The sequence below is a fragment of the Scardinius erythrophthalmus genome (genome assembly GCF_964197995.2).
Source record: "Scardinius erythrophthalmus genome assembly, chromosome: 6".
In the NCBI taxonomy this organism is placed as follows: Eukaryota; Metazoa; Chordata; class Actinopteri; order Cypriniformes; family Leuciscidae; genus Scardinius; species Scardinius erythrophthalmus.
In genome coordinates, this window is record NC_138226.1 from 49,425,002 (window position 1) to 49,443,649 (window position 18,648).

Consider the following 18,648-nt stretch of genomic DNA (forward strand, 5'->3'; position numbering starts at 1 on the left):
CTGAAGAGAGCTGGGACCACAGTCTCAAAGAGAACCATTAGTAACACACTACGCCGTCATGGATTAAAATCCTGCAGCGCACGCAAGGTCCCCCTTCTCAAGCCAGCGCATGTCCAGGCCCGTCTGAAGCTTGCCAATGACCATCTGGATGATCCAGAGGAGGAATGGGAGAAGATCATCTGGTCTGATGAGACAGAAATAGAGCTTTTTGGTCTAAACTCCACTCGCCGTGTTTGGAGGAAGAAGAAAGATGAATACAACCCTAAGAACACCATCCCAACCGTGAAGCATGGAGGTGGAAACATTCTTTGGGGATGCTTTTCTGCAAAGGGGACAGGACGACTGCACCGTACTGAGGGGAGGATGGATGGGGTCATGTATCGCGAGATCTTGGCCAACAACCTCCTTCCCTCAGTAAGAGCATTGAAGATGGGTCGTGGCTGGGTCTTCCAGCATGACAACGCCCCGAAGCACACAGCCAGGGCAACTAAGGAGCGGCTCCGTAAGAAGCATCTCAAGGTCCTGGAGTGGCCTAGCCAGTCTCCAGACCTGAACCCAATAGAACATCTTTGGAGGAGCTGAAAGTCCGTATTGCCCAGCGACAGCCCCGACACCTGAAGGATCTGGAGAAGGTCTGTATGGAGGAGTGGGCCAGAATCCTGCAGTGTGTGCAAACCTGGTCAAGAACTACAGGAAACGCATGATCTCTGTAATTGCAATCAAAGGTTTCTGTACCAGATATTAAGTTCTGCTTTTCTGATGCATCAAATACTTATATCATGCAGTAAAATCCAAATTAATTACTTAAAAATCATACAATGTGATTTTCTGGATTTTTGTTTTAGATTCCGTCACTCACAGTTGAAGTGTACCTATGATAAAATTACAGACTTCTACATGCTTTGTAAGTGGGAAAACCTGCAAAATCGTCAGTGTATCAAATACTTGTTCTCCCCACTGTATAGTGCTAACGACACAGAGGAACTACATTCAAGCTGATGGACGATAAAAACATTGTCAGCCAATCAGAATCCATCCTGCCATTAAGAGCATTTAAAGAGCCAGACGAGCAGCTCTGGTGGTGTTATGAGCCTGTTCTCTGTGTTCATCATCAGGCTGCTGTCGCTGCAGTCGGAGAGCGTGTCCCTGCGGTCGGAGCACGGCCAGTGCGCGGCTCAGCTGAGCGCTCAGACGGAGGCTCTGCGCATTAGCTTCCGCGAGCAGACGCGGCTCCTGCAGGACGAGCACTGCCGTACAGTGGAGACGCTACAGCAGCAGATCAACCGGCTGGAGACTCAGCTCTACCAGCTGCAGAGGGAGACCGTTAGTGCAGGTACACACACACACACACACACACACACACACACAGCTCTACCAGCTGCAGAGGGAGCCAGTTAGTGCAAGTACGCACACACACACTCAGCTGCTCTTCAGCATCTCTCTCTCTCTCAGTGCATCATCCTCAGGGCAGGAAGGCTCAGGCGGACCGGAAGCCAGCGGACGCTCCAGCGCTGGATCTGCAGGGCGATCGAGAGGAGGGCGAGGGCATGGAGACCACAGAGACTGAGTCACTGTCCTCCACCGCGACCCCGCTGACCTCTCTGGAGCAGCTGCTGACCTCTGACCTCAAACACGGTACACACACTTACACCAGTGTGCTGGACCTCATCTGAGTGTTCAGCTGATGTGTGATGGGGTCGTCCAGGTGTAAAATGTTTGTTTCACTTAAATACTATTTATTATTTGTGCGTGTGTATGTGTGTGTGTGTAGAGCCTGCTGACTGGCAGATGGAGCCCAGTAAAGAGGAGCTGACGGTGAAGCTAAGCAGCGCCGCCCGCAGTGTGGAGCACCTGAACGGCCTTCTGCACGAGACCGAGGCTACCAATGCTGTGCTGACTGAGCAGATCACTGTGAGACACACACACACACACACACACACACACACACACACCCTCTGCACGAGACTGAGGCCACCAACGCCAGACTGACTGAGCAGATCACTGTGAGACACGCGCACACACACACACGCCTTCTGCACGAGACCGAGGCTACCAACGCCAGACTGACTGAGCAGATCACTGTGAAACACACACACACACACACACACACACACACACAAAAAAAACGCCTTCTGCACGAGACCGAGGCTACCAACGCCAGACTGACTGAGCAGATCACTGTGAAACACACACACACACACACACGCACACCATGCCTGGCGGTTGGCAGCTGTTGTTTCCAGGACTCCAGGGTTGATGCCGCAGCTTTTCAGGGTCGACTTGAGGTGGTCCTTGTAGCGACGCTGCTGACCCCCAGCTCTCCTGTTGGCTGCGTATATCTGCCCATAGAGGGCCTGCCGGGGTAGGAGGAGGGAGGGCATGCGGATAACATGTCCAACCCTTCGCAGTTGCCGCCTAGCCAGGGTTGCCTCCATGCTGCTGGAGTTGGTGCGCTGTAGGATGTCCGCGTGGGGGATTTTGTCTTTCCATGTGACACCTAGTATGCGCTGGAGGCATCTGATGTGGAAGCCCTCGAGACATCGAATATGCCTGCAGTGGGGAGTCCAAGCTTCTGCACCGAACAGCAGGGTGGAAACGCAGACTACCTGGTAGACGGACGCTTTGGTGAAGGTGCAGAGATCTTTATTAACAAAGACTCGAGATCGGAGTCTACCAAAGGCAGAGGAGGCGAGGTTTATGCGTGCCTGGATCTCGTTGTCAATGAGGAGGGTGGGTGTTAGGATGCTTCCGAGGTAACAGAAGTGCTGAACAACCTTTACTGGTGTGCCATGGATGAGGAATTCAGGAGGTGTGGGGGTGGGGACCGTGGTCTGTGCAATGATCTCAGTCTTTTGGATGTTGACTTGTAGGCCGCAAGCTTGGTAGACTGAGCATACAACATTCAGTGTGTGCTGCAGTGCGGTAGGGCTGTGGGCTAGGAGGGCACCGTCATCAGCGTATTGCAATTCATGAATTGTGGTGGTGGTGGTGGTCTTGGTGATGGCTTGCAGGCGGCGGAGGTTAAAGAGGTTCCCGTCCAGACGGAACTGTAGGCAAACACCCTCGTCGGGGCTGAGGGAGTTACGGGAGAGGAGGGTGACTGCTGCCAGACTGAAGATCACTGGAGCCAGTACACACCCCTGTTTCACTCCACCTGCACAGGAGAGGAGGGGGATTGAGATGTACCCACAATCACACGAGCCTGCATGCCATCGTGAAACTGTTGTAGGATTTCCAGAAACCTTGGTGGCACCCCAAACTTCTCCAGAATGACCCAAAGGACTTGCCGGTCAATGGTGTCAAAAGCCTTTGCCAGGTCGATGAAGGCAATGAACAGGTCTTTGTTCTGTTCTCTGGCCTTCTCCTTCAATTGGCGCAGGACAAAGATCATGTCGGAGGTGGACCGATCCTTCCTGAAGCCGCACTGGGACTCAGGATCCTCTCTGTGATATGCTTGGTAAGACGAAACAGCATGACCCTTGTTAATACTTTCCCTGCCACAGAGAGCAGGGATATGCCATGACTGTTTCCACAGATGGACTAGTCACACTTTCTCTTGTGGATGGTAACAATGTGTGAGTCTTTCCAGCCTTGTGGAACAGTTTTTTGTGCCCATATTATCTGGATGAGTTGGTGGAGGTTTTGGGGAGCAGATACCCGCCTTTCTTTAGAGCCTCTGCAGGGATTCCATCAAGACCAGCAGACTTATTGTCCTTGAGGCTTCGTACTGCTGCCAGGACTTCTGAGAACCTGGGAGGGTCATCGAGCTCATGCACCGGTGGGAGCTTTGGGAGGCGCTGCAGGACAGTGGGGTCAGTCGGAGTGTTTTGATTGAGTATGGTGTTAAAATGTTCAGCCTAACGCTCAAGAATTCCTTGTTTGTCCTTGTGCAGTATTGAGCTCTGTCAAGAGACTCGTAAAAAGCATCTTTAATGCTTTCTTCAGCATCCAGAGTTGGTACATATGAGCTTATCAAGGTAGCATAGCAACCCTTCACGAAGGGAAATGCGCCAGGGCATCAGCCGCTCACCGATTCCCACAGGAGACTCTGGGATGTTCTGGAGCAGTCTGCTTTTAATGGCAAAACCTACTCCATGTAGACGGCGGGTATCTTCTGGAAGGCCCTTCCAGAAGAAGGTGTATCCTTGCCCGACTTCTATTAGCGAGTTAGGCTCTCCTGCGAGCCGGGTCTCACTCAAAGCTGTGATGGGTCGGTCAGTTCCATTCTGTACATCAAGAAGTGTGCGTACGTTCCATGTAGCCAAAAATGAATAGTTTAGATTTATATTTTCGACCGCATAATGGGATGCCTTGACGACAGCGTTGGGCCGCCCAGGGGTGTAGGGAACAGGCAATATTTGGGTCACCTTTTCTAGACCCTCCCCCCGGCAGGGGGTGAGCAGTGCGGACCCTGAAGAGGGCTGCTTAGTCCTCAAGAAGCTGCCGAAGGTGGACGCTGTTCCAACCCGTCCACACAACGACCATCACGCTTGTGCCGCCTCCGTGCAGCCAGTCTGATCCAAGACCTGCCTCCTGATTCGACCGGGTCCACCGCACGGAGCCCCCAGCTTATTGTGTAGCTTACCTTCATATCTGAAGGGTTGTCCATTATCCAACACCTATGGACGTGGTTGGTAGCAGTCAGCTCTGCCCCAACCACCACACACACACACACACCTTCTGCTCGAGACTGAGGCTACTAACGCCATACTGACTGAGCAAATCACTGTGAGACACACACACACACTCAGAAAATGTTGAGGCAAAGTCACGTGAGGTTTTAAATGGATTTATTCAGTAAATGTTTCCATGGTAGTTTTGCACGTCTTCTGATCAGATAACTAATCTATGCCTTTCAATTGAGCGAATACATTTTTGTGTAAATTATTAGAATTTATGCGCACCTTGGTGTTTCCATCCAGCATTTCTTTATGCGATATTCTGAACTGCATAAGACTATATGTGTAAGTAAACACAGTGGTTGAGCTGAACTGTGTGTGTGTGTGTGTGTGTGTGTGTGTGCAGCTCCTGAAGAGTGAGGTGCGGCGGCTGGAACGCAATCATGAGCGGGAGAAGTCTGTGGCCAACCTGGAGTACCTGAAGAACGTCCTCCTGCAGTTCATCTTCCTGCGCTCCGGCAGCGAGAGGCAAGCACTGCTGCCCGTCATACACACCATGCTGCAGCTGAGCCCGGACGAGAAGAGCAAGCTGGAGGCCATTGCTCACGGTGAGCACACACACACACACTCTCTCTCGCTCTCTGAGAGCGTTTACATGCTTCTTCTCAACACACTTACACCTAATAATGAGCTCATGGAAACGCCTTCATCAGAGTTCATTCATAAACGGCTTCAGCACTCTCACATCTCGCGTAACAACTGGAGTCAGACGCAGCACTGATGAGGTGTTGACGTCACTGGCGGGGAATAACTTGATTTATTAATAAAGTCTAAAGAACACACTGTACTTGGCTTGTGTGTAAACATGATCTGTATTTGAATGAAGACTGGAGTCCACATGTGATTGGGCTCAGATGAAGAACCAGTCTGTTTATAAGTGTGTGTGTGTGTGTGTGTGTGTGTGTGCGTGTGTGTGTGTAGGCGAGGAGCAGTCGTCGGTCTCGCGAGGGTCGGGCTGGACGTCGTATCTGCACAGCTGGTCTGGGATCAGATGAAGCTTCACGTACACACACATCAGCTGAAGGACATCCGCACGACAGCACACCATCCCGCCTTATTTCTATACTGGACTGTAATGGGGTTTTTGATTTGGGTTATTTCCTGAAGACTATCTGTTGGAAATTGTTGGTTGTATTTATTGTATTTGATCATAAATGATACATTATCGTTTTTTCCTCCAATTGTAAATCTCGTATCTATAAGAGATTTTGAAGTGCTGTGAGGTTCATGGAATGAAGCTGTGTAAATCTGTCAGTGTCTATCAGAGAATATAGTCAAAGAATTAAACTACTTTCAGAGCTTATTCTGTTTATTCTTTAACGTTTCTTGGAAATTAAGCTGATCAGCTTGTTCCTTGACCGCCTCCTAGGTTATGTCTCATAAGTCAAAACACAGAATGTTCTGGAAACACAATCTTCACCCAAACAAGTGGAAGTGATGTGGATCTGCTCTGATCATGAGAAATAGACTGTAGCTGATTTAGGCTTTACTCGTGGTGTTTCTTGAGCTGTCGAGTCTCCAGCTCCACAGCGGACGCTTCCACACGTTGAACTCTACATTACTGTGAGAACGATTCACCATAGCTGCATCCAAAATCACACTAGAGCCCTGCACGGGCCTCAAATCTAAGCCCGAGCCCGGCCCTGGCCCGAGACGCTCACGCCCTAGCCCGACCCGTGTCCGACAGCTCATCAGAATTATCAGCCCGAGTCCGACCCGAGCCCGTTTTTTTTTTTTTTTTTTTTCACAGCGGCAGCCTGCCCTATTTGCAGCCGTTAAAATAGGTCCGTTTTGTTAGTTATGTTTCTTTTCTTTTCATTTCTTTATTAAGTTAATTAAGACAAATGTTTTGAGCATTTTTTAGCGCAATTTTCCACCGGACAAAATTGCGATTGTTAACTCATGATTTCTGTTCTGTCTGTGCGCACCAATCTTGCACTTCTATCTACTCCTCAACCAGACCACCTAGAGACTTCGGGTTTTCGGCATTATGTTCAGGAAGGTCTAATCTCGGGAACGCACAAAAAAAATCCAGGAAAAGATTTACTATCTCTTAGTGTTGTGATCCCATGACGTCAGAAATTTTTTTTTTACTTGTTTTTTTTTAAATGACGACCAAGCAGCCAAGCCGACAGCGAGTAAAACATGTTTGATCAATTTAGCCTCTCAAATCAACGCTAATACTTTACTTAGCTACAATAAAATCCATAAATATAAAACACTTCAAGCATATCACAGACAGTTAGTTTAATGTTTATTTATTAAACCACAGTGAGTAAACTAACATTTTTTTGAAATACTGAGGCAGGCTCAGGCTGCTCGCAACAGCGTTCGCAAACGAAATGAGCAATAGCCTACAATCTAAACAAATTAAATAAAATAAATCAAAAACAAACTTGCAGGTGATCTTACCTCAAAAATACACCACAGAACATGGCCATTCTTTTTTTCCAGTAGTTTCCAACAGTTAAACGAAAATAAAGTCCAATCAAACGAAAAGTTAGAACAGTCTCTTACAGAGCATCGTGGAGTAAAAGAATAGCATCCACAGTGGAAGGTTTTAACCCAGTCCTCCTCTCTTCTATCACTCTTCCCGCTGTGCTGAAGACACGTTCGCTGCTGCGATTTTTCTCTTAATATTCTCCATTATTTGCACATGAGGTGAATCGTGAGTTGCGCTGACGGGAAACCTTCTGTGTGCGTGCGTGCGTGCGTGCGTGAAACTGTCATGTCAATCATAGGCTATGTCAGTGTAATTATAAGATTATGAAAGTTATGAGGTTATGAAATGTCTATGTTTGTTTTTCTATCGTCGACGTCAACTTCTTTTTTTAATTAATGTCTAAAAATATAAAAAGAAGGATAACCCAAAAAAGGCCCGAGGCCCGGCCCGCATGTGAACTATGACGTGAAAATTGGCCCGAAGCCCGGCCCTAGGGGCGTGAAAAAGTCGGGGCCCGTCGGGCTTCGGGCTGAAATGCAGGGCTCTAAATCACACACTCTCTGAATGGGCACTGCATTTATCCACTGCATGAGCAGTGCTTTAGTTCTGTCCACTACAACATTTTTATTTGTTGACTTCCAAGTGTCGAGCGTAAAGGGTGATCACACAGAATGTGTTTTCCCTTTCAAACACACAACAGTGTCCAGTGCTGATGAACATCAGTTCAACTCAGAGGTGTTCAGCTCATGATCCAGGGTCAGTTTAACTCACAGGTGTTCAAAGAAAGAAAAGAAGACAAAGATTAGTTAGAAAAAAAGAAAGAAAGAATGAATGAATGAATGAATGAAAAAAGAAAGATTAGGCAGAATGAAAGAAAGAAATATTAGTTAGAAAGAAATGTCAGACAGAAAGAAAAAAGATAGAAAGATTAGTTAGAAATAAAGAAAAAAGAAAGAAACATTAGTTAGAAAGAAAGAAATGTTAGACAGAAAGAAAAAAGATAGAAAGATTAGTTAGAATGAAAGAAAGATAGATTAGTTAGAAAAAAGAAAGAAACAGTTAGAAAGAAAGAAATGTTAGACAAAGAAAAAAGAAAGAAAGAAAGAAATATTAGAAAGAAAGAGAAATGTTAGACAGACAGAAATAAAAAAAAAGATAGAAAGATTTGTTAGAAAGATAATTAGTTTGAAAAAAAGAAAGAAAAAATAAAGATTAGGTAGAATGAAAGAAAGAAATATTAGAAAGAAAGAAAGAAACAGTTAGAAAGAAAGAAATGTTAGACAGACAGAAAAAAAGAAAGAAATATTAGAAAGAAAGATTATATAGAAAGAAAGAAATATTAGAAAGAAAGAAAAAGAAAGATTACTTAGAATGAAAGAAAGAGACAGATAATTAGTTAGAAGGAAAGAAAGAATATATAGAAAGAAAGATTAGTAAGAAAGAAAGAATATATAGAAAGAAAGAAAGACTAGTTAGAGAGAGAGAGAAAGAAAAAAATATTAGGTAGAATGAAAGAGAATATATAGAAAAAGAAAGAAAGAAAAAAGAAAGATTAGGTAGAATGAAAGAAAGAAATATTAGTTAGAAAGATAGATTAGTTAGAAAGAAAGACAGACAGACAGACAAAGATTAGTTAGAAAGAAAGAAAAAAAGATTACTTAGAATGAAAGAAAGAAATATTAGTTAGAAAGATAGATTAGTTAGAAAGAAAGACAGACAGACAGACAAAGATTAGTTAGAAAGAAAGAAAAAAAGATTACTTAGAATGAAAGAAAGAAATATTAATTAGAAAGAAAGAAAGATAGATTAGTTAGAAAGAAAGATTAGAGAGAAATATTAGTAAGAAAGAAAGAAAGAAAGAAACATTAGTTAGAAAGAAAGAAATGTTAGACAGACAGAAATAAAAAAGAAAGAAAGAAAGATTAGTTGGAAAGAAAGAAAGACAAAAGATTAGGTAGAATGAAAGAAACAGTTAGAAAGAAAGAAATGTTAGACAGACAGAAATAAAAAAGAAAGAAAGAAAGATTAGTTGGAAAGAAAGAAAGACAAAAGATTAGGTAGAATGAAAGAAACAGTTAGAAAGAAAGAAATGTTAGACAGACAGAAATAAAAAAGAAAGAAAGAAAGTTAGAAAGAAAGAAAGAGTAGTTAGAAAGAAAAAAGAAAGATTAGAGAGAAATATCAGTAAGAAAGAAGGGAATACAGAAAGATTAGTTGGAAAGAAAGAAAGAAAGATTAGGTAAAATATTAGTTAGAAAGAAATGTTAGACAGACAGAAATAGACGGTGGGCCGAGTGTCCGTATCTGCTTTACTTTTCGAAATGGATGATCCCCATGGAGGGAGAACCTGAATTTGAAAAGTTGGGACGGTTGTTTTATTCTCAACGATATGAAAAGTGTTGCCACTCCCATTTATTGCACATTTTCTCCCGAAATCATATTGCACGACCCGTAATATGCAGGCAAACGCGGTTGCCTACTATATCAATCGAGCCAATAGTGCGGCTAGATACTGACATAGGATTTATTTATTTAGAACAGCTGTACACGTATGATTCAGCTATCGGACACGAGCAGCAGCTGCGGCGGCAGCACATTGACCATCGCCAAGGACATTCTTTCTGTGATTGTAAGTATTAATTTAATTAGAATAAGATATCTAACGCTATATAAAATGTTTTTGTACACTGTGTTGTTCAAACGTATATAACGTTACTGTAAACGTCTCGTTAGTGTCGCTTTAACCCTTGTATGGCAGGACCCGTTTTCATTTTTTATCAAGAGAAAAATTATAGGCCTACGATTAATTATTTAATCACCCTGTAAAATATTACACACAGGATGTTCGGGTCCACTGGACCCGGGGCTAATATAAGTGTGTAAATTGTAGGTCCTGTGTAGTGTGTTACTCTGTCCTCCTCCTGTCAGGGCCTACTGTGTGTGTCTGTGTGTTCCTGCATATGGTTTATGAGGACACAAATGTGTATGAGGACATCTGTGTCCTTATAAACCAAACGGCTTAAAAAACATACTAAATGGTGTTTTTTGAAATGCAAAAAATGCCAAAAGTTTTCTGTGATTGGTAGGTTTAGGGGTAGGGTTAGTGTAGGGGCATAGAATATACAGTTTGTAAAAATGTTGGCTAGTAGAAGCCGAATTTGCCGGTTGATAACAGACCCACTACGGAGAGTCCGGTTAGAGACTTTCACCAGAGATGATCAGATATTCGGGAATAACCCATTTATTGTCACCACAACTCAGTACACTGGATCATTCTGATTTGCATGTGTGTGTGGTTTTCTATAAATAAACATATAAGAAAAAGTTATAGGTAACAATAACAAATAATAGTAGTCATCACAATATAAACATAGTAACAGTAAGCTTCACAATGAATATTAAGTTAAATTGATTAATAAAGTATAATAAGAAAACAAATGTGCCATTATATGGAAAAATGCACTGCTAGAAATGAGTAATTCACAATAATTCTGTGCGGTTGAAATTCGACACCCTTGCGCGCTGAGGACAGAAATGGAGCCGCTCTGCCTATCACATTAGTGCGCATGCGCTAAAAGAGTGCTTTAACTCTAAAAGTGAGTGATATATATATATCAAATAGACCATATAATGAATAAAAGGCACGTAGATTATGTCTTATGAATATAACAATAAAATATGTGAGGAAACTAGTATGTAAATATACACACGAACATCTTTACGAGCTCTGTCGTATCGTCACTCGCATACATTAACTTTTACACATGCGGGGCTATTCAAACGTTCATAAAATGAGTAAAGAACAATGTATAAACAGACTGCAACTTACTTTAGAGGCACGCACACAACTTTAGCAAGGATTAATCGTTACAGTACAGCTTGCATCCGTCCGCTTTCTCGAATCAGTCAGACTCCGTTCAGTGGGCGGGAGCACTGACCTGCACGTCTTTTCCGCGGCGCTGATTGGCCCGCTGGACGGATGCTATGACGGATGCGTCATTTTGGCATATAGCAAAGGAAACTAAGAAACTTAAATATAAGCCTAATAGTGGCCTTTTTAACACAGTTTGTACATTAGAAAAACCATTACGCCTATGGAGAGTCCCCGTAAACCACATATCTGAGTGAGTGAGTGAGTGAGTGAGTGAGTGAGGTGTGTTTGAGTATAAGTGTGAGGTGTGTGTGGCCGCAAGAGTGAGTGTGTGAGGTGTGTGTGAGTACAAGAGTGAGGTGTGTGTGAGTGCAAGAGTGAGTTTTGTGTTTCTACCCCTGCCGTTCCCGCACAGGGTTGCACATCTTTAATGTGATCTAACAAAGGTAAAGAGAAAATATTAACCATATATGCAGTTTATATTGCTTGTAATTGTGATGAAGTAAACATCTGTTGAGAATTTTAACATAACATTTTTGATTGTTGAACTAAAAACCCAAAAATGCAGCGGGTCCACCAGACCCACGAACACTGGCTGAGTAACACAGATATGAACACCACACAAGGGTTAAGTAGGGTAGTTTCAGCTGGCTATCTAGCAGTAGCTAGCATCATGCGATTACATATTTGATTTAATCAAATTACATGTTGATTACATCTGCATTCTGCATCTACCCTTAACACAATCTGTTTTTTACACAAGCAGTGCACGAGTTCCAGTATGGCCTCTGGAGCTGGACGTGTAGAGATCACGGGGCAAGACCTCAGAGCCCGTGTTTACTGGAGTTGCCTCATCATCCTCTGCCTCTACCACTACAAACAGTGCAAAACAATAGACCTAGGTTCTGCACCCTTCCCCACATCACTGATGAAGGAGAAATGGTTTGTAACTTTCAGCAGGGGTCAGGGGAAAACTCATACTCCATATATTGGCTCCACCTGTTCCCTTAACATGGGTAATAGACCAGTTTCACAGCGTTCAGATGTCCGGCCTTGTTGATGTTAATGATGCCATAATTGGAAGGGTACATTTTTGCAGGGTGTTTTATTATATTACTGTTAATGCACTGTATATTATCTATATTATTTGTACTACTCTCATACTGTTACTGCTATACTACACTGCACATATCTGCATATGTTGTTCGTACTGCATATCCGTATCTATTCTGCTCTTATAAGGCTAGTGCTAATGCATTGCACATTTATATTTACTTTATATTACTGCAAACCATACTATCTTAACTGTATACTACTGTCTACACTGCACTGTATGTCTTACACTGCACCGCCTGTCTATACAATATAATACCAACCTTCCTTTGCAGTTTCTTCAGCTATTACTGCCTTCTCTCTTCTCCTTTGTGCTCGTTTTATCTCCGTGATATTTGTGAAATGGCTGTAGCACTCCCTGTGGTAGCCAGTGTTAGCTGGTTTGACTAACTGGTTTGTAGGTTCATGGCTTTGTAACTTGTATGCCTGTACTGCCTCTTCTGCAATAAAACTTTCTCTGCACTCAAGGTCTTTCCACAGAAACACTGATTTAATGAATTTGTCACAACTTATGTCTGTGAAGGGAATGGTGGGTCCACTTCCCTCAAATATATGCATGCAGCACTTCATGTTTTGCCATTTCTACCCAGTAAACATGTGCTGGACAAAAATCGTTTTATGACGTTGTGTTTCCAAGCAATACAGAGCAAATGTGTGAAATCAGTACTATATTTTCAAAGATTTTAACCCAGAGGAGGTGAAGGAATTGAGAATGAATTATCTTACCTTTCCATGTCTCCCTAAAATGAAAGGTTCATTTTAAAATAATAAATGACATATACCAATCTAAAGAATTCCTGAAATCTAAATTTGATATTGGAGAAAACTCTTCTCAAATTTGTGAAACGAGTATTGCAACCACTGAACATATTTTTTTATTATTGTAATCACTCAAAATTGTTTTGGTCTCAGTTGTACAGTAAACTGTCATGTATTATTACATGTGTAAATCCCCTTGAATACAAACAAATGAAGTTTGGTGTACTTAAGAAAGATTGTCCACAGTACTACTTGCTTAATAATCTTTTTGAATTTGTTAAATACTTAATTCATAAATGCAGATTTCTGAAATCCTCCCCGTCCTTTCCTCATTTTACTAATGAACTTAAAGCTTTTGCTGCTTCACTTTGCAGTTTGCACCTTCCAAATGAAAAAGCTTCTATAGTAGCCAATTTCTTCAATGAGCTAAGTGCACTTTAGCTCCTTTACCCCTTGCAAGGACTTACTTTTACATAAATGTTATTCATTTATTTATTTTATTATTTTATTTACTTATTTATTGTCTTTCTTGATTGTATATTTGATTTGAGACTTCGTCACTGTTACTTATTGTATTTTGCAATTGTGTCTGCCTTTTGAAAATTGTAAGTTAATATTGTTTGTTCAATACCTTATTTTGTCTGTAAATTTGAATTAAATAAAAAAAATTAACCGAAACAAAAAAAATTGTGAAATCAGAACGGTGTATTTATTAAAGATTACAACTAAATGACAGGACGTCGTCTGACAAAAGATGGTTATATAAAATAAAAACAGTAAGAATGGATAACGTTACCTCTACATTCACATTTTGTGTCAAATGTAATATGTAGCATAAGTGGGTAAAAAATTAAGTAAGTTAAATCTTTCCTGGGCGCGGAGCGCCAGAGCGCCAGTGTTTTGACAAACGCGTCACCAGCACCGACACTTTCCACGCACGCTATTGGATGAAGGCAACAAATACGTCATACATGTCAGACCCCACACGTATAGCTGCCTGCTCTATTCGTCGGGAAAATAACCTGGAGAAAGTCAATAGGCTTGTTTGAGATGAGCAAAATCTGCGCAGAACCGATCAGCGGTGATCAGCGCGAGATGCATGCCGGTTAGAAATGTGTCCGAGTGCGGTCCGCCTTGCCCTGATGTCATGCTGACATATGTCAAAAAACTCTCGCGACTGCAAGGCGGAGGTGTCGGATTCTGCAGTCGAGCGCAGTTGCTCTCCACCATAGACAGTATATAAACTGGACACAGCGACCCCATTGGATTCAACGGAGGCAAGTGAAGTCAATTAGAAGCACTAACTTCCTGATGGTCGAGCGTACCGCGCAGACTCACACTGAGCTTGACGACGTAGATGTGACGTGAGCAACCCGTCTGTCTTCTAGTAGCTGTGCCAAGAGAAATCTGAATCATTCCCTTCCGAATCTTGCAGAGACGGAGAGTGTGAGTAGGAGCTGTCCATGAGCTGGAGCAGGAGAAACTTTTGCTAAGTTATTCTGATAAATTACTTTGCCATTTTGCCTCCACGTCCCCCCGATTGCCCGCGAGCTTCTCCTCCTGTCCACACGGAAAATCTCTCTACTGTGTGACAGAGAGTCGCGTGGGTATGACGCAATCGTTAGCCTACTTTTACAAAAACTGCTTCTACGGGGCCATAACGTAAGATACAAGGTAATGGAGCCTTTTATACATTTTCGTGTTTCTTTAGAAATAAATAATGGACAAATGGAGTCTTTAAACGCCTCAGATGTGAAGTTATTCGCTGTCAAAGTGACGCCAAAATGAATGGGAGTCAATGGGATGCTAACAGCAGGTGATGGTCTGATAGCCAATGGCGGCGCCCGGGGAAGCTTCAACATAATATGAAATGCTGCCCCCCTGCTCTCCACTGACTGCGCTGATCAAGAGCATGATGGGAAACGACTTGCTGACGACACAGCTTAATGCTCATTGGTTTAAACAACTGTGATGTATTGTTCTCTTTTAAAATGTTTGATTTTAAAACTCTAATATCACGTTTTATGTGTATATGTTATTTGTGAATATTCCCAAACTATCTGACTGTGCGATCTCTTTGGGTTATGCAATTAAATTTTTTATAAAAAAAAAGAATAGGCTAATAATAAAAACACATATGTCTGTATTAAAGAAAACATTATTGATAAACATGTATTTGGAATGGGATTAAATAACAAGTGCTTTGGGTGTCTTGTTCATTTTATTTATTTTCATATAGAAGCAACATAACTTAAATTCCATCCAGTTTATTAGCAACACTGTGCACGAGCGTGAATCCCGTGAATCCCGCGATATCCATCTTTGATCTCGCAGGTGTCAGATCCACTGCGAGAAGAGAGAACTGTCCGGCTTGCCTGCGCTTTTCTCACTCCTCCTCTCACTGCAGCCGCCTACTCTCGACTACATTTCAGGCGAGGCCAGGCGCATCTCAAACAAGCCTAGTAGCATCCAGCTGTAGCCCCGCAGACTCACCTCCGGCTAGACACCACTGGCTGGACACCAGTGGATAGACAGCCTACGTCATTTCCATTTTCTCCGTCATTTCCGTTTCGCCGCTAATTTCCGGTTTCACCGCTGGATGGACAGCAATTTTTTTCCCTATTTTCACCTCTGGATTGACATATATTTATTTTATATTTTCACCTCTGGATAGACAGCATATTTAGTTCTCACCTCTGGATGGACAGTATATTTATTTTATATTTTCACCTCAGGATAGGCATATATTTATTTTATATTTTCACCTCTGGATTGACATTAATTTATTTTCTGTTTTCACCAGTGGATAGACAGCATTCTTTGCAGGCTTAATTGCACACGTCTTTTCCGTATTGTCATTTTACTTTTATGACTTAAAATATATAATATAAAAACTGTGTGCAAATTGAAATATGATCTTTATCATATCTCTTTACATAAAACAATTCTCAATAATATACTTAATATTATAACATCAATAATTCATGCAAACTGCATTCACAAGAACCACCTTGAAAATATATATTGTTCAGATCATATCACTATTTTTTGTGACTTAAATTCAGCCTAGATCAACGGACTATGACTTTTGTCAATACAACAGACTTGTAGCCTACATGTTAATTGACCACAGTTTTTTGCCTTGCCCATTTGGATATTCAATTCTTATTTTTTTTTTGTAAATGTAACCACTTCTGTTTTTAAAATATACGTAGATTCACATGATCAGACAATTTACCAAACAATCCAGATCAAATTAACACTTCATGGTTTTGCAATATTTATTGGAAATTACACATGGTACAAATGGTACAATCTTCACACATCCAAGTGAAAAAAAAAACGTATTTACAATATTAAATCATACCACTCAAAGAACGATTTAATTGGAAAATCTATTGTAGCAACCTAGCTCTAGAATTGAGGCACAACAGAGTTCACTAATACCTTTAAAAAAACACGACACAGTACCTTGAAAACAAGACGATTTTTTTTAAACTAGCTAGTTTGTGCATTTGAATTCTGACATGACCTATAAATCATCGACAGTTTATTATTTTTTCTTACCGCTGACATCTGCATGGCGCGTCAAATTTGAAAAGTGAATGACGATACGGAAATGACGTCAATTTGAAAAGTGAATGACGATACGGAAATGACGTCTGCTGTCCATCCAAGAAGTGGTGTCTAGCAAGAAGTGAGTCTGTGGGGCTGCAGCTGGATGCCTCTCGAGAAAGTTACCGATATTATAGTAATGGACAAAGTATGTGAGTGGCAACAATTTTTATTTGCTTTGTTGAAAAACGTAGCGGTTACATATAAACAAGTAATAAAAACTCAGTGAGTGTTTTAGCGCAATTTTCTCACGTCATGGGATCACAACACTAAGAGATAGTAAATGAAAGAGAAAATATAAAAATACCCCAAATCGCACGAAAATAACACCCAAACACACATAATTAAATCGTGCATTTATTAGAACTAGTTTCGGTGAAGAAATGTCACTTTCGCTTTGTTTATCAAGGCTGTCCAGAATCAGGAAGTGTACACAGGATGCGTCATGCAGAAGAGGTCACGTTGAATCACGTGTGATGATTGACAGCCGTGCAGCCGAATCATATTCTCAGAGGTCAGTGCCCGGTTGCATAAAGCACCTTAAGTTTTTCCCTTAAGTGTGGGACTTAAGGCATGATTTCCCCTTAACTAAGGGAATGGTTTAAGGTTGTTGCATATAGCAGCTAATCCCTTTAACAGTTCTCTTAGGTAAGGGGAACTGTTAAGTGTTTCACGACAGCGATCCAGGTTTGCCGTTATAAAAATCCACCGTTGCCATAGATACGCTACTGTACACATTAACCCATAGCTAGGAGCTTTAAAACAATGGATACAATAGATAAACAAATGGATAAGGAAAACAAAAAAAGAAAGCCAAATTGGACAGAGGATGAAGTGTATTCTTCTTGATGAATATGGGAAAAGAAAAACAATTTTAAGAAGCAAACTTAATCCCGTTATAACTGCTGCCATAAAACAAAAACAGTGGGAGGAAATAACCGAGAAAATCAACGCACGGAATTTAGGCGTAAAGAGGACGGTTTCAGAGGTGATAAAAAAATATGAAAACGTCTCTGTGGTGGCAAAAAAAGAAATAAGCCTTCATAAGAGGGAGTCCAACAAAACTGGTAAGAAAAAAAAAAAACGCTATTTTCTTCGCACGCACCGAGTGCATTTTGTTATTATATCACAGAGAGCTAACGATAACAAAACTGCAGGTGGAGGTCCACCGCCAACAGAATTGTCAGACTCTACTAAACTGGTCCAAGACATCATTGGGGCGGACTCACCTGTCCTGGCTGGCATCCCTGGCGGTTTAGAGAGTGAAGCTGAGATTCAACCAGAGGAATATAACACGAAGTGAGAGAACATTATTGTCTTAAATCAAATAAAACGTATCACATAATGAAATATTTGTTTTTTATTTGTATATAAATACCAATTTTGATTGTTTCTTTGTTTCACGCGTTAGACCTTTCCAGCAATCAAAGCAGCTTCAAAATAGCGCCAGCAGTACGCCAAACCAGGCAGCAAAGTGAGTTATTGCTTCTTTGTTAACAATTATTTTAGTTTTATTAATTTGACTTAGAACAGCCCCAATATGATTTATTATATTTCATAATTCCTCCAAAACACTTGTGAATTGCAGAAAGACGCAAATACCCTCTTCAGCTATTACAAGAGAAGAAGTGCTGGAACTGCAGAGAGACGTCCTACAGCTGCAAAAGACGAAACTGCAATTAGAGATCGAAAAACTTACAAAGGAGAAGGAAAATCAAGACCTCTACAACATCATTCTGAATAACAAACTTCTGCAGCTACAAAGTGAAGGGAAAATAACAATCACATCAATTGTCGAATAAATACAATAAATACAATTTTATCACAGATCTGAAAAGTTTTGCATTTATTTATGTAAATTACAAGAACAAATATATTAACAAAATACCAATAATAATAATAATAATAATAATAATAGTAAATACAATATAGCTATTACATTCATATATAGCCTAATATTAGTAGGCTACTAAATAGCACTGAATTACTTTAAATTGCAACTGCTATATACATTTTATCATTTATATTAATGCTAATAGGCTAATAATACATTTTATTATTAATATTACTACTGCTACTAATATATTTAATTTTTAATATTAGCCTACTAGGCCTACACTGTAAAAAAAAAACCTGTAAAAAAACGGTATTATTCCGGCAGCTGGGGC

At 41.4% G+C, this 18,648-nt stretch overlaps 2 protein-coding genes across 8 annotated transcripts in view; both read left to right on the forward strand.

The window, feature by feature from the left end:
• Window positions 1-5,982, forward strand: part of gcc2 (GRIP and coiled-coil domain containing 2) — a 23,864-nt gene extending 17,882 nt beyond the window's left edge. For 5 of the 7 annotated variants that reach the window (XM_081368197.1, XM_081368198.1, XM_081368199.1 and 2 more), the window contains exons 19-23: window positions 1,116-1,333; window positions 1,453-1,635; window positions 1,772-1,911; window positions 5,026-5,227; window positions 5,601-5,982. In XM_081368197.1, the coding sequence (XP_081224323.1) occupies window positions 1,116-1,333; window positions 1,453-1,635; window positions 1,772-1,911; window positions 5,026-5,227; window positions 5,601-5,674 (817 nt within the window). In that variant the 3' untranslated portion in view covers window positions 5,675-5,982. Of the gene's footprint in view, window positions 1-965; window positions 1,334-1,452; window positions 1,636-1,771; window positions 1,912-5,025; window positions 5,228-5,600 lie in introns of all 7 variants that reach the window. The other 2 variants (XR_014030323.1, XR_014030324.1) reach the window with 2 other exon arrangements.
• Window positions 5,983-16,532: 10,550 nt separating this feature from the next.
• LOC308692755 (uncharacterized protein) lies at window positions 16,533-18,334 on the forward strand. Its single transcript, XM_081369086.1, has 5 exons — window positions 16,533-16,632; window positions 16,890-17,547; window positions 17,638-17,779; window positions 17,892-17,954; window positions 18,069-18,334. Exons 2-5 carry the CDS (start codon window positions 17,310-17,312, stop codon window positions 18,280-18,282), a joined length of 657 nt encoding a protein of 218 aa, XP_081225212.1. The 5' UTR covers window positions 16,533-16,632; window positions 16,890-17,309; the 3' UTR covers window positions 18,283-18,334.
• The last annotated feature ends 314 nt before the right edge of the window (window positions 18,335-18,648 follow it).

What these genes read in the sequence shown, in the direction of transcription:
- LOC308692755 (XM_081369086.1), top strand. Translation starts at nt 17,310, where the DNA reads ATGAAGTGTATTCTTCTTGATGAATATGGGAAAAGAAAAACAATTTTA. An exon ending in GAGGGAGTCCAACAAAACTG is followed by an intron (nt 17,548 to 17,637) that starts GTAAGAAAAAAA and finishes ACAAAACTGCAG; the next exon opens with GTGGAGGTCCACCGCCAACA. An exon ending in CCAGAGGAATATAACACGAA is followed by an intron (nt 17,780 to 17,891) that starts GTGAGAGAACAT and finishes TTCACGCGTTAG; the next exon opens with ACCTTTCCAGCAATCAAAGC.